At 32.4% G+C, this 12,812-nt stretch overlaps 1 protein-coding gene across 7 annotated transcripts in view; it reads right to left on the bottom strand.

Annotated features, from left to right (window-relative positions):
* LOC126978911 (transcription initiation factor TFIID subunit 4-like) overlaps nucleotides 1–9,896 on the bottom strand; it is a 37,547-nt gene extending 27,651 nt beyond the window's left edge. For all 7 annotated transcript variants that reach the window (XM_050828030.1, XM_050828033.1, XM_050828037.1 and 4 more), the window contains exon 1: nucleotides 9,150–9,896. In XM_050828030.1, the coding sequence (XP_050683987.1) occupies nucleotides 9,150–9,896 (747 nt within the window). The remainder of the gene's footprint in view (nucleotides 1–9,149) is intronic.
* Nucleotides 9,897–12,812: the final 2,916 nt, after the last annotated feature.

The raw sequence follows: 12,812 nt of genomic DNA, 5'->3' as shown, positions 1-12,812 counted from the left end.
TGTAAGGCAATGAGTAGTTTTATTGCATCATTTTACATATAACAATTTAATTAAAATAATGGAGCTATAAGTAATCATTTTAAAAAGTAGTAGACTGAGTTTCTTGCCACTTCTTATTAAAGGTGAAAACCTTTTCCGAAGTGAATTTAGTGGTGGTATTGTTTAATATTGTTATTAAATATTTTCCCATTTTATGTTTCTGATAGCAGTTTCAAGTTCAGTTCATTTGCTCTCCAGAGGTAAAAATGATTTATAGTTTTTATATACACGAGTGTGGACATTTTTCTGCATGGGAACCAGCCGGTTTGAGCTAGGGTGGTGTTTTCAGTATGCATAGTTTCTGCTTACTATTTAAAAGCAACGTACTAAGACCGGAGTCAAAAATATTCATAGGCATTCATTGTTTAATCTTGTGTCAGATATTAGCTTTGTTGCTTAAAATAATGTTCATGGTTTGACAAAACCTTGGTTCTCTTCTTTTACTACCCTTAGTCTCATCAAAGTAATGCATTAGTGTGCTTATTATTTCTTTATTTAGTTTTCACAAGAATGGATTTTTTATTTATATCTCACAGTTTTTTTATTTATATGAGTGCATTAATATCATCTAAATATATATATATATATATATACATACTAGCTGGCCCAGCAAACGTTGTAATGCCATATAAAGTAATAAAAAAATTCAATAATTAATATTTGTAGGGTATAAAAATAGATGACGACCGATTCTCAGACCTACCAAATATATTGTACATAAAATTTATGGTACTACAATAATCATTATATTCGATTGCCATATTGCAACTCTTTTGCGTGTCTGTGGATGGAGTAGAATTATATTAAAATCGCGATACATAAGTAAGTGTTGATCGTAGATGGGTGAAAATTGAAAGTTGTATTTTTTAATGCTGACTCATAATCAAACAAATTTAAAAAAAAAGTCAAAAAAATTTCGTGTGGACCACCCTTAACATTTAGGGGGATGAAAAATAGATGTTACTTAACTTAATACCCAATATTCACTCAAATTTTCATGAGAATCAGTCAAGCCGTTTCGGAGGAGTTCGGTCCCAGTCAGATAATCTGTGAGGTTTATATAAAATATGGATTGGTGTATGTGGCAGGAAATTATTGTACCATATTTTTTTTATTATCTAATAACACACTGCGGACTTTCTGAATTTGTATGAGTGTTCAATTCACTGTCAAAATATTTTTTGTATATCTGTCTACATTGTCTATCTGCATTTTATTATAGTATTTTTATCCTCAGCTAAGAATATTGTAGAAAATGTGATTATGAGGAGTGAAATTTTGGATTATTCAAACTTCTTATTATGTCCTCTAAATGAAAATAGTTATATTTGTATGAACCACTTCTTTGTCACAATTTATATTGTTATCACTATAGATTCTTAAATTTTATCACAGTTTGTAGATTGTAAAACATTTTCACATATTGGTTACTTTGAAAATTAAATATAGCACACGAGATACTTACTGAACTATCATATTACTATACTATTGTGAACTGTCCATGAGTAAGAAACCAGAAAGGGATCTTTAGGATACATGGGTAATTCTATGATAAGAGGCAACTTGTACGGGAATGAGTTTAAAATAAAAAAATATATGTGTTGTTATTTTTTGCAATGAAACAAATCACCTCTATGTATATTTTTAAATAACTTCATGATTAAATGCCTTATTAAAGTATATTTTTCTGAATTTTCTTATAATGTCTAAAAATGTATCTACCCCAGCTTGTCCCACTGCTGGTTTCAGTTTAATTTGCAAACAATACATACCTTCTTTGTATCAATTATAAAAATAAAGTATGTAAAAAGCACAAAATATTTTTTGGATCTTCATGTTCTATGACACTTGATGGACACAATGCCCGGTGCATTTGTTCAAAAAGTGTTTATTTGTTCTTTAACACTAATGGTATTTTCATCAGCAATAACAGACTATGAAATGTAGTACAGGTAATATGAAAATTTTACTAGTTATCAGCAAGTCTTATTATTTGTAGTACTTAAAAGACGCTATTCTATATAAATAGTATTATTAAAAGAATATTTTATTATTTGTTGTATGTATTCTGTAATGACACTAAAGAAACTTTTGTTTTAAATTTAAAGAAGGCTGAAATAATAGTGTGTCAATGTTTAATTAATTAATTTAATAGGTAAAAATGATAGTCTGATTCTATGTTAAGTACAATGTTAAATTAAAGTTGGTTTTACTAATTATGTTACTTTCATTACCACTAATTCTCTCCCCTGGTCAAATAAGTATCTACCGTGATCTTGGTGTCTCTACCCTACTCAATGTTGTTTACCAAATAAAAAGTCATAAAATATGCATTAAGTGACTTGCCCTTATGTGAAAAGATACATAAATACAAACAAATAAGGACAAAATTAGTAAAACACAACAACTTTTCTATGTGGCCGTTTTCTCTGTGGACTTAAAAACCTCTTATCATAGAATTACCACATACATCAAAATACACTGTTATTTCATAACATTTAAAATAAAGTGTAAGTGTATAGAATATTGTAGCCTATGTAAAAATGATGTCAAATTATACATATTTACAGAAAAATAACCTTTTAATACAAGCATAGATTATATTATCAAAAACATTAATTGTTTATTGAAAATCGGGTATTTTACTTAATTTAACTTAACTTTTAAATGTTTTATTGGTAATGGTGGTAGAAATTTGGATTCCACCACCAGTTCTACTTCCAAGCATATTGTTTTTATAAATACTGTGAGATATACATTCAAATAAACTATTTTCCAGTAAACAAACTAAGCATCATCTCATTCTCATTAAAAAGTAAATTTATAGATAAGAATCTGCAGAATTCTGCAGAAATCTAGATAAACACAAAGAGCAACAATTCTGCAAAATTTTATTTAATTTCTTGCTGATTTAACTTTTTACAAGATAAACATTAAGAATAGAGCTTCTATTGCTGCATATATGCATAATAGTAATAAAAAGAATAAGAATAAGTGTTTTATTATGAAATTGCTGTTTTAACACACTGGCAAAATTGAATAAAAATTTATGTTGCATCGTATCAGTTTTCTGAGTGAAACTCATTGAGCACTATTTATTAATAATGTCATATTGTACTTGAACATCGCATCATTCCATGTTGGTTGCCATGGACAAATAAACACATACTGTCGAGAAACACCACACATCCAGACAGTGAGGATGATATGTAAGTTTGCGGCATGTTTTAGAAGGCAGACATCCAACAAATGAAGCACTTCTGTGTTCCACATGCTCATTAGGTTTGAACTGATATTGAGGTGCACCTGACTAGTAATGAGAACAACACCCAAAAAATATGCCTCCTCAAGACCAGCACAGTCACTAAATATCCTCTCCAGACATATAACAATGCATGGTGGAGTCAGTCAACATATTATTAATATGTGCAGGAAACATTGTAGGTAGCACACCACTGCAAAACTTCAGTGTTAATGAGATTACAGTTTCAATATATACATTGACAACAAGTGAAGAGCGAGGAAGCCAATGATACACTAACCATAGTGCAAACTGTCACAACACCCGTATGATCCAAAGTTACAAAAAAAGCACCTAGGGTACAAAATAAGATGGAATGACAAAATATTGGCTCGCACTAGCCTGGGACAGAACATTTTGAGTGATATGTTGGAATAAAATGTTAGCTCATGAGTCACAACAGATGCACACATTTTGAACACAATTAGGAACATCTTGGTACTTCAGGCATAGGTTTGACTGAAGTGAAGAGATTGGACCCGCATTGTGATGTGTGAGGAAAACTGGATCCCTTATGATAATTGCAAGGAAATAATACACTGACCAAAGGTTAAGCTTATCCTCTGTAAGGTGAATGTAACTGCTGCTAATGATGAATACTGATTACTATGCACAACTCTGAATGGTGATGAATTGATGACAAACACAAAGCAAAATGGAATTGTTAATTGGTCTTCACCAATATTGCTGCATAATGCTACACCACAGACTGCTTTTTTCTATTAGTGGGCAAGTAGTTCAGCTGCTGGCAAGTAAGAGAGGACAACCGCCCATGGACATCCAGAATAATAGCGGTTACGACTCCATGAAGTGGCTAAAGTTCACACTGCTCATGAAACATTTTTAATTCATATGAGAGGGTTCTAACACTCACATGTGATGGGAATTGGTGAAAACTATGGAATGGTAAACCTAATGGAATAAAATTACACCTGCCTCCCAGAGGAGTAGACAGAGATTACAGACTTTCATAAGCCATGGCCCTGGCTTACTTTCGCCTCACTTTTTCCATTAGCATCAATCAACGATAATAATTAATATAAACCTTAACTAATAAATTTGGAAGGTTAAAAAATTTATTAAATTAGTGATCATTAAACATGCCCAATTATTAGTCATTCAAGGAACAATTTATGATGAAAATATTTTTATTTTATTTAATATTTTTAAGAAAGCCAACAGCTGGTTTTACATACATTAAAATAATTAACAAACATAATTCATTTGAGCTAATAATAGGCTTCCATAAACATGTACATAGGAACAAGTATAATATTATTAAATCTAACATATTAATTACAAACAAACAACACAAGTATAATTAAAAGTTATTAAATAAAACTTCATAAAATTATTAAATAAAATCTTCTCGCACTCCTATCACCAGTTGAAACCATGATCAAAAAGGAGTAATTTCTTTCCTAATGTTAATTTGTTAATCACTGATAAATTGTTTTACCAAATAGGCTCTAATTGAATTAATACTGGAGTTAAAGACATCAATATTATCCGTGTCACAAAAATGATTGAATGACTGCATAGCTCTTAAAATAAATGATTCAGCAAAGATAGGCATGTTGTCTTAACATTCTACTAGGGGCTGCCAGACAGACTTTGGTCGGTAATATAGAACAATTATACTTCTTAGTATTTTGATTAAAGTGATTATATCAGTAATATCTCTACGAGCTTTAAGTGGTAGAAGGTGGAAGCGCTTGCAGCGTTCTTCATATCTTACATATAAGCATGATGTGCCAGTACTTTAGTATATGTAATAAACCAGTCGTCAAAACATAAATTAAACTTTATTAAATACTGTATGTATTTCATCCTATTAGACTATCCCGCATATATTTGTACTGCACTGAAGAGAACAAATTTATGTGTTAAGAACAACATACATACCTACTAGGAAATGTATGACAGAGCTGCTGTTGTTTTGATGTGACTAAAATAAAATAATACAAGAACTTAAGAAAGAATTATCTAGAAGAGTATGTAAGCACAACTTACACCTGGCATTGCAGCCCTAGCACCAACCATCTGTGGAGTTCCAATAACCACTCTTGGTGATACTGTAGCTACAGACTGTGTTCCCCCCATAGGAGTTGGTGGCCTCGTAATTATTATTCGAACATTGGGTACTACAGGAGATGGGGCAGAACCCATGTTATGACTTGTAACATTTTGTACAGGTTTATTAATAGTCGTAACATTTTGCATATTACTCGCCATACCAGAGCTCGCAGTCAAAGGTACAATAACAATTGCAGGATGCATGTTTACTTGTCCAGCTATCGTAGCTTTTTTCAGCACGACTGGTGATTGTATTGAAAATGGATTGATTCTGAGCCGCCTTGGACGGTAAGTTAAGAGAATTCTTTAAAATATTTTGTGAGATGTTGCGATCTTCTCTATAAATTGTGAAGATTCCGTATTTATGAAATCAGCGTTGCTGGTTACATATGCTGGTGAAGGATTAGACAAAGGCGCATTAAATGATGCAATTGTTAATGTTGACTGGAAATTTGTACAGACTGATTCACTATCACTACGCCTCTATTTAAGTCAATCATAATCACTACGCCTCTATTTATGTCAATCACAATCACTACGCCTCTATTAACTCTCATCCACGGCACTGGAGAGTGCTTGTTCTAGAAACTCCGATGACGCCATTACAATTATTATTTTAATCAGCAGGATACGGATATACCAAGAGTACTGTAACGTGAGCTTTTAAATAGGCAGATCGATATTTTTTTTTCTTTGGCACTGCACAGTATGCGCATTCAGCCAATTCTTTCTAATATATCCCTTAGAATAAAAATTTAAGGCCAAGAATGAAAATTATTGAAGGATAAAACGTGAGTGCGCTGAAAGGAATTGATAACAGGGGTAATTTTTAATATTGTAAAAAATGCTAGGGATAAAATGAGAAAACAATATGTAGCTGATATGCAAGACATGATCTTTTATTATGAGAAATGTGGTTACTATTGCATAAAGCAACTAATTGATCTAGTTTTTGGAGCAAGGGATGCTCACAGGATTTCGCTAATTTAAAAAAAAACGGATTGCACTCCGCGTGTGCCAGCAGAAGTGAATACTTGAACATTAACATTGTGCGTTTTTGAATATTTTTGATTGGTAAATTATTTAGTAGGGAATAAAACAGTAATTTTTTTTTGTACTAGTATTTATGTGGTTAAATACAATATTCATTTATTGCGCTATCGTAAACAAAAATGACGATTTGTATAGTAAAAAATGTAACACTTCAGAACTACAGTACAATTAATTTACATTAAAAAGTTTATCTTTCACAAGAATCAACTTTCATCCATAATTTCAACCACTGTCTTAAGAATTTTCGATAAGGTCATGGGTACTGAAGCGAGTTTGTCATTTTATGCCCATCCCAAGAAAATTGCTGCACACCACTAAAGAAGTTTTCACTTCAAAACAGTTTACTAAGGGGAGCTTCTACACACTCAACTTGCGCAATAATGCGCAAATATTTTGCCTGTATTATTAATCTAATTTATCTGAGCCTGCCTTAATACCTGGAATCAAAAGTAACATGCCATAATCCATGTAATAACGAATTATGGCACTGTATAGCAATCTTTGGGTGAAGGGGTGAGTTCCCTACCAAACACCAAACAATGACCGAAAGATATTAATATGTATTTCACACTTTTGGGAGATGAAGTTAAAGTGCTTTTCACCTGTTAATCTTTTATCTAATCAGACATCTTTAAACTAAAATATTCTCTACGATAGGTATTTCTAAATTGTAAATTTCTATTTTGATTACAAGGAGACAGGAGTTTTGTTGTTGAATAGAACTACCTTCTTTTGGAAAGTGACAATACTAGTCCATGTTGCAAGAGTTGAGAGATATTCTAGAGCATGTCTCAAACGATTAGATGAATCCTGTATAGATAATCTCAGAAATACATAGTATCAAAAGTATATAGAAATATATTGTCTGCATAATATACAGTTTAGAGGTTCATGTGCAACGCAGGTCCTAAAATTATTACACAAGTGCTTGTTGTTCATTGGTGTTCTGAAATTATGGATGAAATCTGATTTTTCTGAGAGATAATTATCTTGATGTAAAATAATTGTAAAAGTTCTGAATCGTTAGATTTCTTATGTAATATAAATTGTCATTATTTGTGTATAATAGAGCGAAAAATGAATATTGTATTTAACTACATATTGTATGCCAGTACTTTTATTCTGATAAAAAGAGCAATTTGTGCGAAATTATACCCTAACCATTCCAAAATATTCAAAAATGCAAAATGTTAATGTTCAAGTTTTCACTTGAGTCGGCACTCCTGGAGTGCAACCCGTATCTCTCTCCTCAATTAAGGTAAGTTTGAATGGCACTTATAAATAATAGGTACTGATCTATACCAATCATAATTCATCGCTAGCTTCTTTTATTTTATTTTGTGTAATTAAGTATTTGTGTATAGCAGTTTTCATTTAGTCATTTTGATTATTTAAGTCTTCCAGATTAACTTATTAAAGCTATATAATATTATTCGTATAATTATAGTAACAGCTCAATTTCATTGCATCATCTTTTTACAAGACAATCCTCAAACATTTAACATTATCTATTAGATTGTGTAATGTTTTTTAAACTGATTACCCTTTTACGGTTAGCGTTCAGCTTTTATATAACTGTAAATTATGTTCTGGGCCTAACTACACTATCGGCAATTCTTCTGTGAAAAGCTTGAAACTGTTTGTGTTGTCTATGTTAGTGCCCAGAATGGAAATGATATGTCAAGTACTGAGGTCCGGTTCTATTTGTTTCAAGGAGTAATGTTACGGAGTTTGAGTTACGTTGGAGAACAATACGAGAAATACTCGAGTGCAGTGTGAAGCAGCTTGAACGGTTAAATGATGTTTGATATCTAATAGAGATAACAGAAATGTATACTCAATGAAGGTTTTTAATAAATATAGGCAGAACATGAAACTAAAAATATTTTAATCTCTGACTAAGCAACTGCAATTTTATGCATCAGCTTTCAGCACTTCTCATGTAGACATACACTACCCCATATACTCATTTTATGGTATCGAAGGTTTGCATCACATTTATTTTAAGTCAGTTAATAATCATTATAATATTATGCACACCTTTTTACTCAAACTAATAATAATATTTTATGAGTCATGTTTACATATTGGATATTTAATTAAAAATTATACATAAATTTTTATTAATATGAGAGGGTTCTAACACTCACACATGATGGGAAGTGGTGAGCCCTATGGAATGGTAAACATAAATGCAGTAAAATTACACCTGCCTCCCAGAGTAGGCAGAGATTACAGATTTCATAAGCCATGGCCCTGGCTAACTTGCCTCACTTTTTCCACTAGCGTCAATCAACAATAATAATTATACTAATTAAATTTATGAAGGTTTATGTTTTTATTAAATTGGTGATCATTTGGTGTGCATGTTTGCCCAATTATAAGTCATTCAAGGAACAATAAATGATGAAAATATATAAGCATGACAAGCCAGTATATATATATAATAAACCAGTTGTCAAAACATAAATTAAACTTTATTAAATACTGTATGTATTTCATTTGAGTATTTATGTGGCATATATTCATACTGCACTGAAGAGAACTTATGTTTTAAGAACAACATACAGACCTACTAGGAAATGTATGACAGAGCTGCTGTTGTTTTGATGTGACTAAAATAAAATAATACAAGAACTTAAGAAAGAATTATCTAGAAGAGTTTGTAAGCACAACTTACACCTGGCATTGCAGCCCTAGCACCAAGCATCTGTGGAGTTCCAATAACCACTCTTGGTGATACTGTAGGTACAGACTGTGTTCCCCCCATAGGAGTTGGTGGCCTCGTAATTATTATTTGAACATTGGGTACTACAGGAGATGGGGCAGAACCCATGTTATGACTTGTAACATTTTGTACAGGTTTATTAATAGTCGTAACATTTTGCATATTACTCGCCATACCAGAGCTCTCAGTCAAAGGTACAATAACAATTGCAGGATGCATGTTTACTTGTCCAGCGATCGTAGCTTGCTTTAGCACGACTGGTTGAATTGTAATGGGTTTGATTGACTCTGAGCCGCCTTGGACGGTATGGAAATTAAGAGTACTCTTTAAAATATTTTTTGAGATGTTGCGATCTTCTTTAAAAAATTGTGAAGATTCCGTATTTATGAAATCAGAATTGCTGGTTACATTTGATGGTGAATAATTAGATAAAGGCGCACTAAATGATGCACTTGTTAATGTTGACTGGATATTTGTACCGACTGATTCACAATCACTCAATTTATGTCCAATATTAGAACTCTCACTACATAATATATTACTGATGTTATTAGGAATAACATTGGTAAATTTTTTAGGTACAGAAACTGGTAAAATTGACGATAGAAGTTGATTTTCAAGAGATCCTACTTTAGCGATAACCGCACTCTCATCCACGTCACTGGAGAGTGCTTGTTCTAGAAACTCCGCTGACGCCATTACAATTATTATTATAATCAGCTTATGGCAGGATACGGATATACCAAGAGTACTGTAACGTGAGCTTCTAAATTGGCAGATCGATAAGCTTAAATTCTTTTTTTTTTCTTTGCCACTGCACAGTATGCGCATTCAGCCAATTCTATCTTTATATTATTATCGCTAAGAATAATAATTGAAGGCCAATAATTAAAATTATTGAAGGATTCAACGTGAGTGCGCTGACAGGAATTAATAATAGGGTAATTTTGAATATTGCAAAATAGTGCTAGGGAGATGAGAAAACACTATGTAACTGATATGCAAGTCATGATCTCTTATTATGTGAAATGTGGTTACTATTGTATAAAGCAACTAATTGATCTAATTTTTGGTGCAAGGGATGATCACAGGATTTCGCTAATTAAGAAAAAAAAACGGGTAGCTCTCCGGGTGTACCAGCAGAAGTGAAAACTTAAACATTAAAGTTGTGCATTTTTGAATATTTGGATTGGTAAATTATTTATTTGGGAATTAATCAGTAAAAAATTTTTAGTACTACCATTTATGTGGTTAAATACAATATTTATTTATTGCGCTATCGTAAACAAAAATAACAATTTGTATAACATCAAAATTCTAACACTTCAGAACTAGTACAACTATTTTACATTAAAAAGTTTATCTCACAGAAGAATCAACTTTCATCCATAATTTCAACGTCTGTCTTAAGAATTCGATAAGGTCACGTGTACTGAAGCGATTTTGTCATTTTGTGCCTATCCCAAGAAAATTGCTGCACGCCGCTAAAGAAGTTTTCACTTCAAAAGAGTCTATTAAGGGGAGCTTCTACACACTCAACTTGCGCAATAATGCGCAAATATTTTGCCTGTATTATTAATCTAATTTATCTGATCTTACCTTAATACCTGGAATCAAAAGTAACATGCCATAATCCATGTGATAACGAATTATGGCACTGTATAGCAATCTTTGCGTGAAGGGGTGAGTTCCCTACCAAACACCAAACAATGATCGAAAGATTTGGGAGATGTAATTACACCTGTTAATCTTTGATCTAACCAGTCATCTTTAAACTTAAATATTCTCTACAACAGGTATTTCTAAATTGTAAATTTAAATTTTGATTACAGGGAGACAGGAGTTTTGTTGGTGAATAGAACTACCCTACTTTTGAAAAGTGACAATACTAGCCCATGTTGCAAGATTTGAGAGATATTCTAGAGCATATCTCAAACGATTGAACGATGAATCCTGTATAGATGTATCACAAGTATATAGAAATTTATCGTTTGCATTATATGCAGTTTAGGGGTTCATTTGCAATGCAGGTTTTAAAATTATTACACAAGTGCTTGTTGTTCGTTGGTGTCCTGAAATTATGGATGAAATCTGATTTTTCTGAGACTTAATTATCTTGATGTAAAATAATTGCAAAAGTTCACAATCGTTAGATTTCTTATGTATTATAAATTGTAATTATTTGTGTATGATATCGCAATAAATGAATATTGTATTTAACCACATATTATATGCTAGTACTTTTAAAAAAATAAATAAATAAAGCAATTCGTGTGAAATTATACCCTAACCTTTCCAAAATATTTAAAAATGCACAACGTTAATGTTCAAGTTTTCACTTTTTTCGGCACTCCCGGAGTGCAACCCGTATTTTTTACTTAGTGTGTGTTTTCTCTTCTATTCAGGTAAGTTTGAATGGCACATATAAATAATAGGTACTGATATACTAATCATAATTCATGGCTAGCTTTTTCATTTCAGCCTTTTGTTTTATTTTGTGTATTTAATTATAGTAGTTTTCATTTAGTCATTATGATTATTTCAGCTTTCCAAATTAAATTTTGATATAGTTTGAATATTATTTGTATAATCATAGTAACAGCTCAATTTGATTGCATCATCTTTTACAAGACAACCCTCAAACATTTAACATTTTCTATTAGCTTGTATAATGTATTTTAAACTGAATTCTGTTTCTATTACCCTTTTCCGGTTAGTGTTTAGCTTTTATATTACTGTAAATTCCGTTCTGGTTCTACCTACACTATCGGCAATTCTTCTTGTTGTCGATGTTGGTGCCCAGAACGGAAATGATATGCCACGTACTGCGGTCCAGTTCTTTTAATTTCAAGGAGTAACGTTACGAGTTTGAGTCACGTTCGAGAACCGTACGTGAAATGCTTGAGAGCTTGAACGCGGCGTCGATACGACTTGTCGCACCATTTAGTGCTCAGCTGACCAAGTGCCACGTTCACCGCAGACCACCCTTCTCCAACGCTTGCCATTCCAACATCTTCGGCCATTACATACACGGGAGTACTAACGAAACCTTGACAGAAATACAAGCAGACAATAAGGCCTATGCTCACGAACCAATATAATTGTGTGCTAGTAATTAGTTAATAAATTGTTTGTTATAGCGATTCTGGTTTTTTAAAATTTGAAACTGGGTAAAACCACTTGAGGGCAGGCAGGACCAATCGTCTTGGAAATCTTTTGGGGAGGCCTTTCTTCAGCGTCTTTCGGCTGATCATGATGATGATGAAAGCCGCTTACCGGCACGCGGCCGTAATTTTGGCGTATTAGCTACTGGACGGTTCACTATCTAATGAGCTCCTTCCCTTTCTGAATCCATACTGGGAATGGACATGCCTGAAACGAGGTTCTTGTATCAATAAACCACCTAAATTGATTGTTCATAATAAGTTGACATATTTTCGCAAGAGCACATAGTGTAATTTATCTGGTGGCTTCAGATGAATTATGAACAGGTTTGAGTAACGGAGAAATTATTCGAATTTCCCAAGGTGGTATGACGACAACACAAAAAAGGTTATTAAGTTGATTTTAGGTAGTATTATTGAGACCTAGTTTACGATTGTTTAAGAAAAGAGT

The sequence above is a fragment of the Leptidea sinapis genome, chromosome Z, assembly GCF_905404315.1.
Source record: "Leptidea sinapis chromosome Z, ilLepSina1.1, whole genome shotgun sequence".
Classification (NCBI taxonomy): domain Eukaryota; kingdom Metazoa; phylum Arthropoda; class Insecta; order Lepidoptera; family Pieridae; genus Leptidea; species Leptidea sinapis.
Note: the sequence above shows the minus strand (reverse complement) of the source record. Positions and strands in the feature narration are given on the sequence as shown.